We start from the raw sequence: 21,385 nt of genomic DNA, 5'->3' as shown, positions 1-21,385 counted from the left end.
ACTGGGGCAGATGAAGAGAGGCAGGGCTCATATAGAACACAGCTCTTTTGTTGCATAGGCTTATTCATTATTCACCTGATCTGAAAAACAGACTGCAAACCAACTGCACAGCTGTCATCAAGCAACAAGGCGTAGACACAAATTATTCATGACTCCGCAAAGAAAAGGCAGCAGAATGAGAGGAAAATAATAACAAGAGACATCAGTGAGGCAGCTGACAGGCCGAACATGTGCAGGGAGAGCAGGCCTCTTCGGGCTAACAAGCTTCCTCCTCGTGGAAGGCCAGCCGTGGCTGAGGCACACTTCCAGACTTTTGCAGTGTGTTAGTGAACAAGGAGACACGCTTACTTACAGTTTCTGAGAATGGAAATGGACTGAGACTGTGTATAACGCTCATTTAGTCTTACTGACCAGTCAAAGCGTTCTACGCTACAAGACGCAATCACTCTCAAAGCCACATTTGTATGGTGGTTTGGTTTTACATTTAGACCCACAACTAATCTAATCAATCTAACATGCACATCTTTGAACTGTGGGAGGAAATCACAGCCCTCAGAAAGAAGCCAGTAGATAAAGGGAAGACATGCTAAATTTGGTGTAGTGAAGTCTATAGGTCGAAGAAGACGGCTACATCAGACACAGGACTCATATTGCGCAACATTTGAATGTAATTTTATCCAATTTTATGAAGTACACAAGCTTTGATCCACCCTTAATTCCTTTATACATGTCTAGGAACATCTAAAATAGGTGCAGTGATGTGCTGAAGCATGCGCAAACGTCCCCAAATCCCCAGCACCCAAAGAACCCCCACATCTTTGAGAAGAGACCTGACCATGACAGAACCTACAGCAATCTTTTTTAAGACTTTCATTTCTAGAAATAAGAAAAAAAACACAGACAAAACTGGTAGAAGAGGTTAGAAGAAGTGTCCGTGTGACTGAATGTGGAGTATGGTGAGTATGCTCTTTTCGTTCAGTCTGGTTCACTGGAATTGATAGATAGGAGAGGAAAGGGGGAAAAAATTGACTAATTAATAAATATTGTGAATATTAAAAATGTAATTGAAAAAAAATTGGAAAATGCATGGAATTCCTGGGGATGCGCCTCAAGTCAGCGGCGTTGGTGTGACTGAGAGTCAGAAACCACAACTAGAGCTTTACAGGGCAAGATCAGCAGTGTTGTTATTTTATGGTTAATAAGCAGGGATTATCTGCTTTTTCTTTTGCTATGGTAAATAGTGGTAAAGAGAAGCTTTCGCATCTCTCTCCTGACCTCCTCTGTACATACTGATAACGATTTGAGCCGAACATATCACGTTTTGATTTATCGCTCCATAAGACCTGCTGCCACTGATTTTCAGTCCAGTTCAGTCCAGTGTAATCTGGCATATTTCGGGATTTTCTCCCTGTTTCTTTACCTTCTTGACAGTCACATTTTCACTGGTGGCAAATATAAAGAAATAAGGGGTAGCTCAAAACTTGCACAGTACTGTATAATACTCCAAACCAATTTGGTCAAATTACTGAAACATGCATGTCTTCATTTAGTTTTGTCTTTATTACTGTGATTAATCTTTGGCCTTACCTTCACTACATGCTGTTCAAAACTAGAAATAGATGATTGGATCATTTTACACCTCTTCCAGCTTCTTTACACTAGCTCTTTGTTTATTTTAGAAATATTTCAGAAATTTAATCATTTAAGTTTCAAGACACTATATCCAGCTGTTTATAAATTGAGTTTATGACGTGCATTTCTAACACCAGTGTTAAATTAATAAAAATAGGCAACCAGCATTTTTTTTATGCAGGTGTGTGTGTTTACGTGCATGCATGCGTGTGGATGGGGGGGTTGGAGGGCGTCGACAGTGTTGTTGTTTTCAGTTTCCAGGCCTGTTTATAAAGGCACGTCCCTAGGTGATTGTGTGTTTACGTGATGCCTGAGCCACGACCACATAAACACACAAAAAAAACCCTATACACTCCTCGCATCAGAAAATGGTGGAGGCCAAATGAAAGCCGACGTTTTGCTCCCGCCGCCTTGAAAGCTTTCCATTAGCCGGGCTCTGTTGAGGGTCTGAGGCCCTGAACAGCGTGAGGCCGTGATGGTGAGGAAGGGGGGGGCTGGTCAGGAAGGGGTGTGTGTGTGTGTGCATGGGTGGAGGGTTGGGGACCCGCTGGTTTGATAAAAGGGCAGGAGGGTTGGGAAAGCTGTTCGCTCATTTAAAGACATGTTTATCCGGCTCATTTAGCATTGCATATCACTAGACTACTTGGATGTGAGCTGTCACTCAGAAACAAAAAAGCTGCTCTGCTGTAGCTCGGTCACAAGCCCCCTCCTCTCTGGACAGATTTACACAACTGATCTCATATTCTGCACCGGTACTAAAACGAAGCTGTGTTCAGTCCTTGTACTGTATCTGCTTCTACACCACACTTTTACCTCATTGGCCTGGTTTTGTCTTTCATCTGAAGTCATGTCTAATAACGTATGAATCCTGAAGGTGACGTTAAAAGGATCCACTTTGGTTAAAAGGTTCTGATAACAAAAGATCCTCTTGTCTTTGGGGGGAAAGAAAACGCATGAAAAAGAAATCTTCTGAACACAAGTGACAAGAAACAGAGCTGTGCAGCCTTTTAATGTGCGCACGATATTCGTGTTCAGTCGTAAAAGGTTTTACGTGGCTGGGAATTTGAGATGGAGGGTGGAAGGTAAAGCTGTGAGGAACTTGCAACAAATCCTTGCATGTTACACAGTTTAAGATGTGCGTTAAATTGTGCGAAAAAAATGTTTTTAAGACTAGAGAATGAACCTCAGTATCTTATTTTAGTGCTGATTGAAATATGTTCATATGACAGAGTATTAAAAAAACTGTCAATTATCAATGTTGGACCACAAAACTGGAATTTTAATTGGTTAAAGAATTAAAAGTAGAGTAAGTAGAGTCTTTCACGCCATGTCAATCTGTGAAGCTTTGATTAAACCACAATGTTGTTAATGCTGAATACAAGACTGTTCAGCAGTTACTATACAACAGTACAATATGTTGCACTGTGACTGAAAGATCAGCTCACAGTCATGCCAAAAAGAACATTTTCACAGGACCTTACGTGGACATTTTCTGCTTAAACATATTTTTACACCTGCTGAGAAACAGCCTGATTTCTTTTTTTCTGCATCAGTCTAACCTGATTGCTAATCTGCAAGCTAGCTTCCTCTTCCCCTGTGATGCTTTTAGTTCTCCCTTTATCCACTGATTATCATTTCGAAAATCTTGATGGATTTCTTTAGTATAACATCAACAGACAATAGTCTCTTACCCCAGTGTCAAATTTGTCCAAGTTCCCACTAGTGACTATGAAGATTTCCCATGATGCACAGTCACAAGATACTCTCAGATATATTTTTCAACTCTTTACAACACAGGCTTGCTCGTTTTAAGCTAGTGTTTATAGAAAGGTACCATATGAATCGCATTATGAGTCCCATAACATTTTGGATGCCACCTACATATTGCTAAAGCATAAATCAAATGCTCTGTCTCAGTTATTATAATATACAGGTTTGTGTAAATATTTAACCCTTTAATCAAACACAACTACATCAGCACTGGTGCAGCTAGTTTTTAGAAGTAAATTAATTAGTTGAATGTAGAACAACTGGGCGTAGCCAGTGACTGATGACACATTAGTGTTAATAATCTTGTAAAAATGCCTCAAATTCTGGGACATATGCTGTCTTAGACGACGTTATTGACATGGGGGGGAAGGCATGTATAAGACCCAAGTAGTTTTAGTGGTGGCTCATTATTACAGACAGACAACTAAGCTGGAGCATCTCTAAAAAAGCAAAGATTATCTGGATCTTATAGTCAGCAATGAATGGAAAAACTGGTGACTGGTTGGAGTACGATGTCCAATGTCACCTTTGATGGCCCTGTAGCGTTTACACCTTAGCGGGCATGAGCTGTTTTGGTAACACCGCAAAACACAGCATAGTAGGCTGAGGTTGTTAAATGTCAAAGCATTTTCTAGGCTCTGACTATCCCAGTAGAATTAGGGAAAAGGAAAAATGGGAGTGAAAATGGGAGCAAGACTACAAATCTCCGTTGTGGAGGCTGTACTCAAAAACTGCATGAAGATGGAATTTTAAGAAACCCTCAGTTTCCCCATGTGACCTGCCAGATCTTAAGCATTTTTGGGAAGAAGAATGAAAAAATTGGCTGTGCCCTGATTTGTAAAGGTGACAGAGATGCATCCAACAAGTAATGATTCGACACTCTAAATGCTTTGAGTTGCTATCTGGAACAAAAACAATGCACAGTAGGACTATTAGGTAAATATAAATGCAAACATGTAATCTATTAGTAATAACTGAGATTTTTTCCTGTTGTGTTTATACTGATGCAAAGCAATAAAACCAGAGCTTGACTAAGCAAATACTGTTAGAATGACTCTGTTGTATGCAAAAATAAACAAATCAGATTACTAGTGTGTAAGCCAAATGCTAACAAGGTGTTAAAATCTGTTATGATACATAAAAGTTTAGCATCTCTGTCAAAGTAACACAGAAACTATTAGCTTATATCATCTACGCAAGCAGAGGACGATTTGTGAGTGAGAACGGCAACACAAGATGTTACTTTGTGATACAGTCGTCCCTTAAACCAGGGCTGATTGTAGCTATGAATCTTTCTAAAAAATTCATAAGATCCATTTCACAAATGACCAAGCCAAGCACGTGCCTGTATCTAAACAGCAAAATGAGAACGAGGCGAGGAAGATCTATAAGAGGAGCCCGCAGCCAGAGGAAGGAGAACAAAATGACAAAGATTTATTCTCAGCCATGATCAAATATTTATGCTGAGGCATTCAAGTAAAGTTACTTTTTGTGTTCTGATTTAATGAATGATTTGAGCAGTGGCAGTGCTGGGAGGCACAGATGTTGGGTTTGCTGAAGCCTGCACTAATGCCCATTCAGGGGTCTGTGTGGTCATGTGTCAGACTGCAGCAGGATCAAAGCGGGAGTAACGCCACTGTGACGATCACAGCTTAGAGGAGGAAACGGTAAGTACTTCCACAACCCCTGAGATCTCCACTGGGCCACTGCTAGGGAACACGAAGTGAGAAAGAGAGGTCACTGTAACTATATTAACACAAGCTGCTGCTGCCAAATCCTGCACAAGAACATGTTTTTGCAGTCCTCCATTGCAAGTTCTATTTATCCGTTAGAAATGATCGGCTCACTTGCCTTTAAAACACATTAACCCAGTACCTTATTATTAACCAGATGCCATTATGTTGCCTATCACTCCATTAGAGCCAAGTCACTTTACAATAGGCCTGGTTATGGTGGGATTGATCCAAAATGACAAAGCCACAGTCAAAGGAAATGGATCCCGGCGGTGCAGTGACTCTCCCATTCTCCCTCTGGCATCCTCTGAAACATTAATGACCCCAAGCTGAATCTGATCTGGCCTTTTTTACTCACTGTTTTATTCTTACTCTGATCTATCTACCCACTAATGTTAGCCACTCTCACGTATATAAAAAAGGAGTATTGATTAGTTGTGTTAAGATTTACTTTCATTTTAGGCTAAGCTAATGTAATCTAACGAAATTAAATGGCAGAAAGTAAAAGCTTCAGCAAATCAATAAATTGGGAAACTAAGAACAAAAAGTAGTATAACAGCAGCATCTAAAAGACTTCATCAAGTAACAAGAGTAAATATTCTAAATGAAGTTGTAAAGTCTGTAAATTCAAAGAAGGGTTCAAATCAGATGACCTGAAAGGGAGCTGTGAGCGGGCAGGAAGTACCAGGAGACATCTGTGGCAGGTGAAACAGAAATTCTAACACTTGAGCGAACACTTAAATGGATAAAGGGAGTTTGGAGGGAAAAAAAAAAAGGCTAAAAGCTTCCATCACTTTCAACAAGACGTTGGAACCCAAAAAACAGTGTGTCAGCATCTTTAAACACCGGAGAGAAGAGGAGATGACAAAATCATTTTGACAGCCAGTTCACATGTAACATCTCCGATTCATCCACCTTGGGGAGTTGCTGGGCAGTTTTACCCAGCTGCCGGGGGAAACCAAGCCCCGTGTGTTAAAGCAGAGCGGGCACGGCCGAGCTTGTGCGCCGCACCGCGCGCCGCTTATCGATCAGAGTCAGACAGGGTGTCAGTCTCCACAGCCCAGAGATACAGCCGGCAAGCAGCATTTATCTGCGTGTATGAAGGTGTCCGCTCTGTGTGTATTGATTGGGAACAACTCGACACTGGGAATTGTCATCAAAATGCCGATTGACAAAAGGTTGAGCAGGCGGTGATGAAGTCTGCATGCGTGGTCCACTAGATATGGATTTGTTGCAGTTCCCGAGCGTCGATCCATACCAGTCAGGCACTGCAGGTCAGGAAACACTGAGGTGTCGAGCCTGGGCCTTTGTCTCACCCTGGGAGCTTTCAACTCATAGTACACTGGTAGACAGAGCTGCTTTATGGCATGTTGAATGATGTGCAAAAGACAGGACGACATTATAGCAACAGTCTTTGCCAAAGCGCAAACAGATGTTCACTAAACACACTCGGACCGCGCCTGCACAGCCCCTCCCTGCAATTGTTTGCCACAGAGGCAAAGCTTTTACAAAAAGGGGCCAAGGTCAGTATTTCCCTAGTGAGACCACCACCTCCATTAGCTCTCAGTTCACTGGGGTATCCGTTTCTCCCTAAAGATATTCAACTTCCAGACATCCACAGCACCGTTCATGGAAGAAAAAACAAGAACAAAAGTGCCAGCGTGCATCTCTGTACTGACCAAAACAATATCAAGATTTCATTTAATTAACCATACCAACACAAATATATCAAGTTCTTCATAGGTTTGAGACATCAGTCACAAAAATAAAATGGGCTTCAACAGATCTTTAGTAGTGCTTAAAGCATGTAGCAATTTTAACAACGACCTGATCAGGTATCACAAGTACCGTTGATTCCAAAGATGATCCGATGCCACAGAGTTCAATTATTTTATTCATCTAAAAAACACATGAGTAGTCTTACACTGACCGATCCTTCATTTGTATCCACAAACATGCACAACACAGTTTTTTTTTATTTATTCAATCCCACAGTTAATTCCAGCTGCCAAAAATCCAAATATGTATTAATCAGTGGTTGACTATAGTCTCTGAGTAATGTACAATGTCCCTATGTTTGAGTTACATTCACTAAAAACTAAGTGCACGGCTGCAGTGCTAAAAACACGGAGAAACTCATTTTCCCTGCCCTGCCTCAAATATTTTGTGCACACACTGAGTGCAAAATACACTTAATCCCATGTTATATGTTCTCAGTACATTTTTTGATTGTTTTGTCAGATGAAGGCACTTTGTGTATTTGTGACATATGGAACAAGTGGCACATCTGCAGTTTTTTTCCTTTGGAATATCTTCTGAACAGCACCCCAACTTTTCTGGAATCACGTTATCAGACACACCCTCATGCTGTTTTGTATGCATTTTCCACTGCTCTAGAAAATCCACAAAGTGTAGACAGTCTTACTGAAAATGATTTCCACCAAAGAAACAGTCGTGACAAGCAGATTATCCTGAGGAACCATAGCATGTTTTATTAAAAGAAATAAAAGAAATAAATCACACATACTTTTATTTTTTACTCCCTGATAATGCATTAACAGGGCACGTCTGTACCCTTAAACTGGCAGAAATGTGTTGTGCAAGTTTAAAAGTTGCGTCACTTGTGGTAACCGGCATATCAATCAAAATCTACCCATCAGAAAAGGAAGAGCACAGACATGGACGCAGAGATATTTAGACATGCTATAAATATCTCTGTAGAGTCCAGCTGACTCACATGTGAATATATGCAGGATGTGCACACATTGCAATGTTCCCTGGTCGACATAAGATAAAAATTTAAAGATTTTAAATGAGATTTCTTTTTGATTTTATTTGTTCTTTAACACTTGTTACTTATACGTCTGAAATAAAAATGTGATTGATTTTTTTCATCAGCACCTTGCATGCATCAAAGGAATTTGGGTAAATGAGGAAACAGTTTTGGGATTTCACAAATTAAGAGACATTTAAAAAAACACTCCCAATAGTAATGCAGCAATCACAAAAGCAAATCTGGACGGTATAAAGGAAATATCTCAAAATCAAATTCATCTTCGTGCCTCATAAAGCAGCAGTGTAGCTGATGCAGGACCCGGGGGAGAGGCCCTAAACATGGCAGTTTTTCCTGACAAGCACTGCAGAGCCTGGGGAGGTTTCAGGCAGACAGGAGAGCTTGAAGCAGTCTGCAGAGGCCTCCGGGGGGAAGCAGACTGGATAAATAGTTCACTTAGACTCTCTTGCTCTCTAAGAGGTCACCAAGGAAATATGGAAGGAAAATGGAGAGGCTTTATCCCACTCTCACAGGACTGCTGAATGTTTGCATATTAGACTGCTCTATGAATACTGCACACATCTGCTCCGCAACTGAAAAGATACGGTCCATTTTACTCATTCGTTCAATCTAAGAAACTACGGTCAAGGTCTTAAAAGTGCCCCTTGAATATAACCTTAAACCAAATCCTGAATGAATCTGTTGGAGGTGGATACTGGTTGCTGTAGCAACACAGATCTATTAAATATAAATGGATATTTGATATCAGTGACCTGAGATATGGCTCTGAACACTGCAAACTGCTCTCCACATGCCTACAGACTGCCAGACAGCATCTCCACCACTCCAATGATTGCTCAGAATGCGCACTCATGAAAACAGATACTTCTTTGACTCTCAAATGAATTCACTTGTTAATCAAAGACATGATACCGGTGTAAAACATCCTGCATCATGAAGACTAAGTGTCACATTTCACAGCGATACAAGTAGCAGTATTAATGGCTATACTGTGTATATTAAGGGTACAAATAAGGATATTTGTATTTGTTTCTTTAAAATATTTTTTTATTAGTTATTGATATTTGCCAAATGGCCTCTCTACTGGATCCACAGTAATGTCATGAAATGTCTTGTTTGACATTATAAAATAATATATGCAATTTTGCTGGTGAGATTTTCGCTTTGAATTTAAAGAAAACTGAAACTAAAGTAAAGTGATATTTTTTTAAGCCTTTTTGTGATAAATTTGACGATTATGGCTACTCAAGATCTCACATAGTTGGAATATTCCATATGACTGATCAAAAAAAATGACTTAATAAACAGAAACATTATATTTCTGAAAATACACTCAGTACTTTACACATTTAGTGTAAGTGCATCAGTGCAGCATGGCATCAGCTTGTGGGACTGCTGAGGTGTCACTGAACCTCAGGTTGCTTTCGTAGCGGCCTTCAGCTCCTCTGTATTTTTTGAGCTGGGTGTTTCTCATCCTCCTCTTGACATTACCCCAAAGTTTAACCAGTAATAACACAGTCAGCAAACAACTTGATAATAGTTTTGGTTCTGTGAGCAGGTACTAATTCTTTATGGACAATAAAATCAGCATATCTATAAAGCTTCTCAGCATGGAGTAGATTTGATAAAATACAGAGGACCAACTATCACCAAGATCAGCAGATGACATGGCAACCAAAATCCTCACAAACTTCACACTGGACTTCAAACACCGCAGACTTCAGGACCTCGACTTCCAAATGAAGTGCAAAATTTGACTTTGCTCTGAAAAGAAGACTTTAGTCAACCGAGCAGCATTTGAGCTCTTTTTCTCCCTAGACCAGCTAATACATCTCTCAGAATAAGACCGTGGCAGCTCCTTTCCTAAAGACATCTGTGTTTGACGGCTCTTGATGCTCTGACACCAGCCTCAGTACCCTGACTGTGAGCCTCGAATTGACATTTGTTGACGATGCTCCCTGTTGCTTTGATAGTGATGCATGTTTATTACCATATTTACCTTCCAGCCAAATGTTAAGAATGTTAAGCCAAAATGTTTTTTCTTTGATTATTGCTTATTCAGACATTCGGAAGACATGCCAAGTCTCTTACCTGTGTTGCTATATTGTTAAAGTTGAACTTTAGCATGGGTCTAAAATTAAAAGATCTTTTTCACCTATATGTGAATTTAACAATGAGGTGCTGAATCCACAGACTGATTCTGCCATCAGAGTTAAGCCCTCAAGACAAACAGTGCCCTCCTGAGTTGGAAAGGGATCACTGCTCTGACTCTGTCCTCCAATTTCTTGCGCTTTAAAACGAGAATCTGTTAATCAGAGACACGATGTTTTCACGACTGTGGAGCATCAACTGTTCAAACAAAACTGAAGAAATTTTAAACTAGGAATTACATACCAGTTAAAACAACTTATTCTGTGACATAATGGTTCTTTCGACTCAAATACTGTTAAGCTTATTTTAAATCTTAACTCTGCGTTTGTTTATTCTAAGCCTAGACCTTGTGTGCTTTAATATTTTGTGTACCCAGGAGCACTGCCAAAACAAAACCTCATCAGCCTGCAATTAATGACAGCAAAATCAGGGACAAAGACGGACTGAGCAGCAGTCTGTGTACTGTATTTGCTTTGTGGCTTTTGTCTAAGGCTTTCATCACAGCGCAATACACAGAGCAAACCTGGGCGGCAGATGTCGGCTAAATCCGACCGTTCAAACACGCTTCTACACCTATTCATCTAAAATCAGGACATGAGCTTCTCCTCTGCTGAAGCAGGAGCAGGAAGTCAGTGATTGTGCTTGTATTATATTATACACGCACGTAAATGCTGAGGGGGGAGAGGCGATCAAAGCCTTTGAGGCCTTTGTGTTTGCACAGAAGAGCAATATGTTGTCATCAAGCAATCATGGAAAGGCATTCGTAATCCCTGTGCATCTGTGTACAGCAGGCACTTCCTTTTAATTACATTGAGAAGTCTGCTGCAGCCAGCGTGTGTCACAGGATTTATTTTTTCTATAGATACTGCCACATCACAATGGGTCCTACACATTGTTCTCTCCTTAAATCTATTTGAAAAGAAGTATAGCTGATGTTTTAGTACACTACAAATCATATGTATATGATCTCATTCCAATATAATTTACACTATAAACAATACCTGCAATGCATATAAAATGAACTTTAACCCCTGCCATGTTACTACTTTGACAAGGTCTGGAAAAAACAAACAACTTGTCACCCTCAGCTGAGAGGAAATGGGTTAGGAGGTTAGGTTACTGAGGAACAACTCAGGAAACACCAAGGCTCAAGCCTGCCATGAACTAAAAACTGCTCACACTGTCCACACTGAAGCAGGTCTTACATTGCCATGGACTAAGAGGGGGCTGACCAAGAAAAAAGCCCCTGCTCCAAAACAGACTCCTTCAGGCTCAACTGAAATTTGACAAACCATACGCCCTTTGAAGAAAGGTTTTCAGGTCAGGAGTAAAGCCGAGGCTTTCAAACCTGAAAACACTGCACCAAAGGTCAAGCATAAGTGGTGGTAGCATCACGGTCTGATGCTGTTATGCTGTTATTCTGCTGGTGTTATTGGTACACTGCACAAAGTGGATGGAAAAATGAACCAGGAGGACTACCCCTAAATTCTTCAATGTTACCTCAAAGCAGCAGCTAGACAGCTGAAACGTGTCGGTTCCAACAGGACAATGATCCCAAACAGACATTAAAACTTGTTTTGGAATAAATCAAGCTAACATTAAGTTTCTGGAACAGCTTTCCCAAAGCCTCGACTTCAACCCTACTGAAAATTTTTGGAACAAGGGGAATTTAATTAAATATTAGTGGAGGTGTATGTATGTATTTGGTACATTGTGTATACTTTTAACCCTGGGGATAAGAAAAAATCCCAAATAAATTTAAACGTACGTGTACTAAACTAGGTGTACTTCACAAGGCGAAGAAAAAAACCCCCCAAACTACAATGAAGGTTACTAAATTTGTGCTAATACACAAATTATATTTCCCTCTATGCAAATGACCTCATTTTAAGGTAGCAGAACTTTAAAATATAATCTACTAAAAATGTATTTTCACAAACTACACTGCTAGCATGCATATTAATTTCTATTTTAGTTGCAGACTATGCTAAAGTGGCATATCCCCACCTACACTGCAGGAAATTAGGTAAATATCTCAGTGGTAGGGCAGGTGTAAATAGATCATGAGCACAAGTTTTGACACCGAAGTTTCAGTTTTGTCATATTTAAATTCCTATTTTGGACTCTTTCTAAGCAGTGACAACCTCTGTACAGTTTTTATGTGACTGGATCCTTCCAGACATGTCTGCACTTTCTGTGACCACACTGAACTGCTCTGGTTTAATCCTATTACGGTACATGTCAAGCACAAAGAGACCTAAGAGGTTTATGTTTCGCTTCCTTACAGAGTGAATCTCTCCCTCTTTCTCTGTCTCTCTTTCAAGACACCAGGAGAGCTATATATTTGATCATTTTGATTCTGTGCTGTTGCATCATCTGTCAAAATAAAGGCCAACTGATAATAAGATTGTCTGTGAGGGCTGAAGAGAAACTGATGATGAATGAAGATCAGGTGAAAGAGATAATCCAGAGATGGGTAAGTCAACAATATTGCGCCATGGCAACACATTTTAGCTGAGGCTATCGTACTCAGGATCTCCTCTCCTGATGTTGCAATGAAGTATGACCTTCAAGTGTGGGGAAAAATAGCATAACAGCTGACAGATTAGCTGCTAGCATTAGAGTATAGAAGAACTGGTGCGTTGGGTGACGCTGCCTTCATTATATCTCGTTTGATCCTCCTCACTCAGTAACATTACAAGAGGAAGTCCATGTTAAATAAATATATTTGTTTCTTAGGGTTTATGCAGGATATCCTGACATCTACTCACACTATACTAGCACTATCTACTGCTTCTGAGAGGAAACTCATGACTAAGCTCAATGGTGTTCATCAGCAATAGTAAAAGAAAACATTATGACGTAATATACTGTGTCCTGTATTTAGAGAAATACTCAAGAAGACGATCTGAAGCCTGAGGACTACCAGCAGTTCAAGACTTTGGGATGTGCCAGTCTCAGTGAGGGTGAAAGTCAACAGCTCTTAAAATTCATACAAGATGAGAAAAACCAGGTATTCCTCGTCGTTGCCAACACAGCAGATCAGGGCAGCTGTTTCCTCCGTAGCAGTTACACCTCACAGATATGAAGTGACAGCAGATTGGCAGCGTTAATCTGCCATACAGCTCTAAAAGCACGGCTACACTGCAGGATCGTACCTACTGAAGCGAGCAGCCTCTTGCCTGCTACACAACTATGCTAAACATTAACATGCAGCTACCACTCTGTGCCTCCTAGCCTCTTGACCTGGAGGTGTGCTGGGAAAACAAGCAGATATTCAGTCAGATTTCTCGCTCCACTGATAACCCTCTTCAATACAGCGCTTCTCTAAGTGCCCTTGGTTGTCCCATCTCTCCACGCTCAGTGCAGTTATTTGTAGCCTACATTTAAAGCATGTGTCATCTCTCACTCCTTCCTCTTTCTGAGCTAAAACAATCTCAAGGGCTGCAAATGATTGATTATAAAATGAGAAATCCCTGGATTTTGACTTTCAAAACCATTGCCGAAAAAGAAGCCGCGCGGAGAAGAACAAATAGGTGAACTGACAGTCATGGGATTGCAGCTCTGCAACAAATGATTTTAATAAGAATCTTTTTCCACAGATTATCTATATAGTCTAATGCCTTTTTAAAATTATTTTCAGAAGGTGAAACCTGCACCTTCTTCCACTCCTTTTTCGTGTGTGTGTGTGATCTGGTAGATCACACTTTAACCAGCAGTTGTGAAGATGAAACTGCACTTCTTTTGCATGCATCAGTTTATGCAGCGATGCATGCAAATGGAAAGGAAGGGACTATCAAATTCATATGCCGACAGGGTCGCTTTTAAGGTTCCCGGTGACGTGTACTGATTGCCTATTGTTGCACTTGCAGGTTATTGTGAAATCTATGGGCTGTGTTATACTGGCACCTCTTCTAAACGAAGTTGTAAAAAAAGCTAAGGGTCTGGATCAATACCAAGCTGCCATCACACATCTGACCAGGGTAGGTGCAAGCAGTTCTTCTACATAGTGAAACACGCTCCCCGTGCATCACCTGAAACGTTGCATCTGTTCGTTAAGACTTGCAGGCCAAATGAACTCCTGGATTGCATGCTTGAAATAATTGAAGGCATTGATCCAGGTGCCATTTCCGAGACAATCCTAGCCCTTCTTCCGCATCTTCAATCAGGTAACACAACTAATCATGCAACAGTACTACTACTAAATCAACACAACAGTCTCGGCCATAAATTCTACCTCTACCATAGAAATAAAGACAGCTTTTAGGAATAGCTGCAGATTCAGCCTGATTCACCATCATCCACTACAACGGCAATATTAAACTACAATTACAACTTTTTTTGACAACATTTTTAGATTTGCAATAGTAAAAATGAATTTATGGTAGAATTGCTTTTATCGCATTAAACTGCACAGCCATAACCAATAATCAAATGATCCCCGTTAGGCCTGGTAACATTATCAATCGAACAGCTCGGTGGACGCGCTCAGGTCAGTGGAGTCGCTTGCTAGTTTATTAGGTGAGTGGGGAGAGTTGTTATTGCTGTTGTCTAAGCTGACATAAATGCAGTGGATAAAATAAGAAAAATTTAACACGATCCAAAAACACCTCAAACTAATCGGCCAAAATAACAATACGTTTGAATCGACAGTTTCAGCACTTTTGACAAACATTGAACACCTTTACCGTCATAGCACCTTTTTTTTTTTGCAGGGTTCTTGTATTAGACAACATGTAGATCATGTGCATCACATGTAGCCTGGTTTACTGAGTGCGGTTACTGCTTCTCCATGCATTGGTGGGTTATGGTGAACAAGTAAATGCTGCTTTTTCTTTTTCTTTAAAGGGCTCCCCCTGCTGTACGCTTACTGTAAACTAACAAACTGTGTTTTTAAACAGTACTTCTCCGACTGGATGAGGGGAAGGCAGCCTGTGTGGGCTCGACTCTGTCGGCCCTGCAGAAGCAGCTGTCCCGGCTGCCTGTGCCTTACACGGAGCAGCAGGAGGAGGCTGATGAGTACGGCCTGTGCCGCTGCAGCGCTGCCTTGACTGTGTTCACAGAACCTTTTGTGGAGGAGGTGAAAAGGACAGACGGAAATTGTGCTGCTACAGCTGAAGATGAGGAGCTAAAGATTGAGCTTCTGAAGTTGTATGTTTCTCTCTGCAACTGTTTATTTGTAGTTATTATTATTAATGATATTAAATACAAATGGCAAAGCAAAATGACTTCGAATTGAATAACTGATTGCATTCTCTGTTTAGCTGCATGAGGAGTTTGAGAGAGCCTTTGCTTGAGGCTGAACTGAAGCACGACAGAAGATCACCATTGTGGCTCTTTGCAGTAGAGATAATGGTACGGGCAAAGTCACTTCACTTTACTTCTATTTTTTTTTATTTAGAACACAACATGTTTTAGTTATTTAGTCCCAAGTCACATGTGTGCATTGCAGGTCACACTTTCTGCAATCAAAGAGCCTCTTCCGGAGCTCTTATTCTTCAGCTCACTGAGGAAAAACATCCTGATGGACAATAATCAGTTCAAGGAGGCGAGAGCATGTCTGGCTTATCTGCTGTTTGTTCAGCTCATTACCATTGACAACTTTCCAGCAGTGTTTAGGTAACGTGAGCAGCCACATTTTACTTACTTAAATTTACTTTCACTAAAAACTATTAATGTTGAACTTTTCCTGCCTTTCTAGCCATGTGTTTATTCTCCAGTGCAACATGGAATACATCAGTCAGCTGCTCAGCAGGTATGCTGTTAACACAACATTAAGTGAACATGTTTTCTGTTTTAGAACAAACTTACAATCAGAGTCATATCTGTGTTTCTCTGACAGCAAAAAAGAATCACATTTGCTCAAAGGATTGGTAAGAGCCCATCAGTATGAAAAACATCTGAAAGCAGAAGACTGAGTTCATTTTAATTGCCCATAATTATCTATTATTAGGCGCTGTTCACAAAAAGCTTGGAGCGTGTGCAGGACAACAGCCTCCCAGTGAGTCTGCTGGATCTGAAGAGCTTCTACAGTGTGACACAGGTAAGACAAGCAGCCGTGCCAGACTCATTTCTATTTCTCAGGCTGCATACACACACAGGCCGGAGCAGCAGAATTACAGAAAAACCTGAGATGTCTTAAGTCTGTTTGCATATTCACTGAGATCACTGTCAGTGCATGCATGTCACTCTGTGACCTTCACCTTTAAGGTCAAGGTCACTGAGATTCAAAACCTGTCCGAGATTTTTCGTGGTTGCTTCTATGGTATGAATTTAAAAATCCTAAGTTGGCTCATTCTCGAGCTATTATTTACAAGATTTTTAGAAACTTGACCTTTCCTTGAGTTCAAGGTCACTGAAAATCAAACTCATCTGATACTTTTAGTAGAAGCAATTTCCAAGCAAGCAAATTTCAAAATCCTCATTCTCGAGGCCAAGCTGCTTTAGGTAAAGAACTGACAGTGAACTGTCAATCTGCAGCCTACCTCAGTTTCATAGGGTTTTATGTTTCATTGTTTAGCTGTCACACATAAACCATTTGTTGTTCGCACTCACTGCTCTCAGTGCTTTTATCCTCAGCAGGCAGCTGTTTTCAGTGAAAGGCGCTTAAGAAATCAAAACAAGCTAGTCAAGTAACTTAAGCAACCCAATTGGCAAAAACAAAGGGAGCTCCAAATGAAGCTGAAGAATGCTTGCTTGCACTGCAGGATGGATCCGTGTCTTTAACGTGATACAGCTCTCTGCTCCCCTCTAGTGGCCTAAAAATGTTATTCAAAACTACAAAATAAGCATCAGTTAGTAAGCTGTTTTTTTTAACGTGATGAGACTTTGAGACTCAGCCTGTGAAGTGGCTGTAAACTATAATATTATAGTTGTAACATTTACTGCGATTCACAGCTGTAGCTGACTTAAATGACTCAACCATAACACCGAAAGCTCAGTGAGCTGTTTTGTGCTTAAATTCTCAGAACCTGCGGCGAGTTCTTACCGACTGTCCAATACAGCACTTGGTGAGTGCTTCATTAGTGGTCAATATGGGGAAAATGTTTGACTTTTGCTACACTATAAAAGGCATACATCTGTTCGCTCTTCCGTCTGATCATTGCTCCCCCAGAGAGAATCGGGCCTGCAGGTTTTCCAGGTATTCATCAATAAATTAGATGCAGAAGCAAAGCACAAATTCTTCAGGTGAGAAAAACAGTTTCAATTGCAGTTGCAATTTCTTTCCAGGTGTGAAATTAACGCCCATTATACAGCTATATATAGACTACTTTAACACTTTATTAAAAACAAATGGCCCACAGCATATTCTTAACTTGTCCCTCTATTAATTTACTGCTGCTTCTCTCCATCTAGCGTTTCCAGTTACACTCCAGCTGACAAATGTTTACAGTATTCTCTTAGTCTTCTAACACTTTAACGTAACGCTTGCTGTTTTTGTTTTTTTTTGCTGTTGTTGTAGGTGCATGTTAAAAACCAGCAATCACGCAGGAATAGAAAGTTACATAATCAAGAACATCAGGAATCAATTTGAACTTTCTATGAAGGTGAGAAAAACACGAGAGTCACGCCATAGCCTGCATTTTTTTTCTCTACACGTTAAATGTACTACAACTCTTTTACAGTGGGGTAACGCCAATGAGTGGTTCTTGGGAACGGAGTTTATTTCACTGATGACACTGGTGCTGTGCTTGCCACAAGGTGCTCAGACAGATTTGCTCAGCAGTATGGACAAGTGAGTAACGAGAAAAGTTTGAAGCATTATTACAGCAGACTGGAGGAGGTGGAACCTGGTTACCTGAAGCACAAAGTCAGTGGAGTGAGACGTAATTATAATTCTTGATTATGGCAAAATCGTAAACATGGATACTTTGGCATGTGCTGAGAGCATAATAGTAGCTTTATTATACTTTAAAAAGAAAAAACTTTTTTTAATGAAGCAAATTCCATTTAACTGTCATTATAATTACAACCTAGACTTTGGGACACCTGGAAATTGAAATAATTACCCTTAAGTACCCCGCCTCTCGCTCTATGACAGCTGGGATAGGCTCCAGCGCCCCCCGCGACCCTGAAAAGGATAAGCGGAAGCGAATGGATGGATGGAATATAGGCTCAAAGGCATCCTTAGAATATTTTGACCTTTGAAAGAAATACAGAAAACCGTATCTGCTACCAAAATACATGGAGTTAATGGAACTAAATTAAAGCAATTTTCAACTTCAGATCTAATCAAGTTAAAAACTATCCTGCAGAGATTCAAAGACAAAAGTCTGTCATTGTGTGAACTGGGAAGCTTCATCCAGATTGAGCCATTAAGTAGCACTCTTTGTTTATCCAGGGTAATGGAGAGCCTAAATCTGCTACGCTATGTTCTTATCAGAGACGAAGAGCTGAGAACCAATGTAAGTAAGTCTAATACAAAGCTTTCAGTTAATGCCTGGTTAGGGCAGGACGCTGATCATCTGTTCTGCCTTCCTTTAGGAAGATGTGTGGGAAGAGTTGTGCAGGATCAAAGAGGAATACCTAAAAATGCTGCGTGTATGTATCAGCATATCAAGAGCGTATTATTCCTCTGAACTGAAAGCACTGAGGGAGGACCAAAAGCTAAAAGCAAAAGGTAGGAATTAGCTACTAATCTGTGTGACAAAATTCCAGTGAAATAAGCTTTACACGAATAGTTTAAGAGTCTATTTTTATACTGTCAACACTTCCTATTGCCCAGAAGCCAGAGATGCTGCTCGACCCACTAAATTAGTCAAAAGCATCACAGTAAGGAAGGAGAAAGTGTCCAACATGTCCCCGGAGGTCCAGCATCAGGTCAGGAAAACTCTTCTAATTTAATAATTTTCATTTATGTTTTGGACTCTACGACTAGCAAGCTGACTTTTGTCATGTTTCTCAGGTGCTGCAGAGTGCTTTGGTGACATTTGACCTCATGGAGAGTCTTATAGTCCGAATCGAAGAGATCACAGAGGAAAAGCAGAACAAACTAAACTGAGGCTCTGAATTCAGACCCTTCAATATTTTTCTAAATATATCTTTATTTGGTTTGCTTTGTTTGACTGAATAAAGTGTGTGCTTATATACAAGAATGTATACAAGATGATACTATATACTGAAATGTCTGCTTTTCTATGTTCAGCACATTGGGCTCCTGCTGGTTAGCATTAAATAAAACATGTCGAATCACCTGCCTGGTTTTGCAGCATGTCTCTTAACATTTCCCACACAGGACTGCTTTCAATGATGTGAGCCCGAGCCAGAGAAATCCGGTCCCGGATGCTGTCTACATGGGGTTTACTGGTGGCCTGCAGGAAGGTGTGGCTTAATTTAATTCAAGGTTTCACAAGGACACATCAGTTTATCTCATTTATATTTAAAATATACCAAATAGCTGCGCCTCCATTGTTACCTTGGCAATTGTTAACATCCCTTTAACAATTTCATCAGTGTTTTGCACAGGCAGGATCCTGAGATTGCTGCCAAAGAATCTGCAAGAGATAAAGACGTCCTTAGTACAATATAGTTATTCTGTTTTCAATATAGAACCTTTAAAAACAAAATCCACAAATTCTTTGACAGACAAGAAAAAAAGCAAAGTTAGGGGAGATAAAATACAAAAAAGATACCAATAGCAATAATGACAATTAAAAAAACAATTACTCTGAAAATACTTACAGAGTCATAAATATCTATGGTTGATTTTTCAGAGGCTATTTATTCTCCTGTAGCCTGCTTATTGGTTTGAATATGTAGATAGCCATATAATCAACATAGAAGTTACTGTAGGTGGACAAATTTCAGGTTGGCAATCAATAGACAAACTAAATAATAAAGAACCCGGGGCTGACCCATGAGGTACTCCGACATCATCATTATTATATCCTCAAGCTGCTGTCACAAAGCCTTGTAACCAGAGCGTTAGAATCAGTTAAGTAAAGCAAAAATGACACAACATGACTATTAATCTACCGGTTTTGAATCACAGTCAGCGTTTCCAGCTCCTTTTTTCCTTTAAATGGTGAACGAAGGAGTAAAAAGCAGTTGCGGTGGACTTGCACAAATTTCTTTATCCTCTCAAAGACTCCCGATTCTTCAGAGGGCTCTGGGAGGTCTTGCGGGTCAACCATCAGGAATGCAGTACCTGCAATAAATAAAAAACAACAACAACAAAAAAAACCTCACACACACATATATATATCTGTAAGTATGGGCTTTAATTCTGCCACAATCAGGGATCAGACCAAACGAGTTACACTCACACCCTCTCCTCTGGTGCTAAATTAATGTATATGTAGGAGTACTTTTTACTTAATCACTTGAAACATATTTTGATGCTAAAACATTCCCACTAGGCTACTTAAATAGGATTATGACTTAAGTAAAGAGTCTAAATCAGGGGCTTTAGGACAGCTTTAGAAAATGTGAAAGAGTGCAAAGATTTAGAACTTTTGACTGCATTTTCATAAGTTTTAGAGCTTTCCCAGTTGATATAAACCCCGACCCCCCACTACCATCACACTAAACCAAAGTATGAGGTCATTTAACCAAAGTATGAGGTCATTTACTGTGAACAATGAAAACTTTACACTACATTATTAAAATCCACTGAGTGTCTTATAGAAAACAGAATAATGTCTTATAGTGGGTTATAAAATACACGGCAGGTGTACTGGGGGACTCGGGTTTACCCGATAGAGGAAAAATGAAGGCTCCGGGATGAACACTGTCTGAAAACCTGATGCGGTGCTGCTGAGCGTTTAGCATCCTAATGATTTCGTGGCTCTGTGGAAACAAAATGAAGATAAGTTAACTGCTAGCATCGTTAGCTGGTACAGTTCTTTATTCAAAGTCAGAGGTGGGCAAATAACTAATATTTCACGTATTTTGTCGGTGCTAGTGCCTTGGCTTCATGGCTAAAGCTCTTTATGTTAACTTATTTTTTTTATAACTGCCACCAGAAACCGACCGAGCAAAACATTTTGACGGTTCAGGTTAAACTTTCTAACATTACCTGAAGCGATGTGCTGACAATAATCGTTGTTTTCCACTGAGGAGTCCCTTCTCCGCATGTCGCCATTGCCTGCTAGTTATTAACAAGTGAACGACACGGTTCCGATGACGACACTCTCAACCCGGTTTTTGGTCCAAAGCTGTTCCTGCAGCGGATTCAGCCGTCTGTTGTGTCATGCCACCAGGACGCCACCAGGGGGCGCTGCGGTAAAACGTAACGTCCTGTTCATCGATAAAAGCGTTTGTTTTGTTTAATTTCCCTTTCTCCTTTAAATGGGGCATGAAATAA

The 21,385-nt window shown here is 40.3% G+C and overlaps 2 protein-coding genes across 5 annotated transcripts in view; one reads left to right on the top strand and one right to left on the bottom strand.

Moving 5' to 3' along the window:
• The window catches only part of lg23h1orf146 (linkage group 23 C1orf146 homolog), a 36,198-nt gene extending 14,897 nt beyond the window's left edge, over positions 1 to 21,301 (bottom strand). The window contains exons 1-5 of one of the 2 annotated variants that reach the window (XR_015127378.1): positions 21,098 to 21,301; positions 20,775 to 20,868; positions 20,056 to 20,227; positions 19,496 to 19,574; positions 19,278 to 19,391 (exon numbers count right to left, since the gene is read on the bottom strand). Coding sequence is in view for 1 of the 2 variants with exons in the window: in XM_086284756.1 (XP_086140882.1) it covers positions 19,251 to 19,391; positions 19,496 to 19,574; positions 20,056 to 20,227; positions 20,775 to 20,868; positions 21,098 to 21,163 (552 nt within the window). In the remaining variant the exon portion in view is untranslated. Of the gene's footprint in view, positions 1 to 15,955; positions 19,392 to 19,495; positions 19,575 to 20,055; positions 20,228 to 20,774; positions 20,869 to 21,097 lie in introns of those variants that run through there. The other variant, XM_086284756.1, reaches the window with a different exon arrangement.
• LOC147301470 (glomulin-like) lies at positions 12,343 to 19,272 on the top strand. 3 transcript variants are annotated; one of them, XM_086284753.1, is made up of 18 exons: positions 12,344 to 12,556; positions 12,968 to 13,093; positions 13,953 to 14,063; positions 14,141 to 14,249; positions 14,982 to 15,231; positions 15,345 to 15,435; positions 15,533 to 15,699; positions 15,782 to 15,835; positions 15,923 to 15,953; positions 16,034 to 16,123; positions 17,049 to 17,090; positions 17,195 to 17,268; positions 17,543 to 17,627; positions 17,706 to 17,815; positions 18,422 to 18,485; positions 18,565 to 18,700; positions 18,806 to 18,900; positions 18,986 to 19,272. In XM_086284753.1, exons 1-18 carry the CDS (start codon positions 12,515 to 12,517, stop codon positions 19,079 to 19,081), a joined length of 1,773 nt encoding a protein of 590 aa, XP_086140879.1. In that variant the 5' UTR covers positions 12,344 to 12,514; the 3' UTR covers positions 19,082 to 19,272. The 3 variants fall into 3 exon arrangements, with proteins under 3 accessions (XP_086140877.1, XP_086140876.1, XP_086140879.1); XM_086284751.1 differs by having other exon boundaries at positions 12,343 to 12,556; positions 17,049 to 17,221; XM_086284750.1 differs by having other exon boundaries at positions 12,343 to 12,556; positions 15,782 to 15,953; positions 17,049 to 17,221.
• Positions 21,302 to 21,385: the final 84 nt, after the last annotated feature.

The sequence above is a fragment of the Aulonocara sp. 'chitande type north' Nkhata Bay genome, linkage group LG23 (genome assembly GCF_057382095.1).
Source record: "Aulonocara sp. 'chitande type north' Nkhata Bay isolate Kocher_YH1m ecotype deep benthic linkage group LG23, A_spYH_male_GT1.1, whole genome shotgun sequence".
Classification (NCBI taxonomy): domain Eukaryota; kingdom Metazoa; phylum Chordata; class Actinopteri; order Cichliformes; family Cichlidae; genus Aulonocara; species Aulonocara sp. 'chitande type north' Nkhata Bay.
Note: the sequence above shows the minus strand (reverse complement) of the source record. Positions and strands in the feature narration are given on the sequence as shown.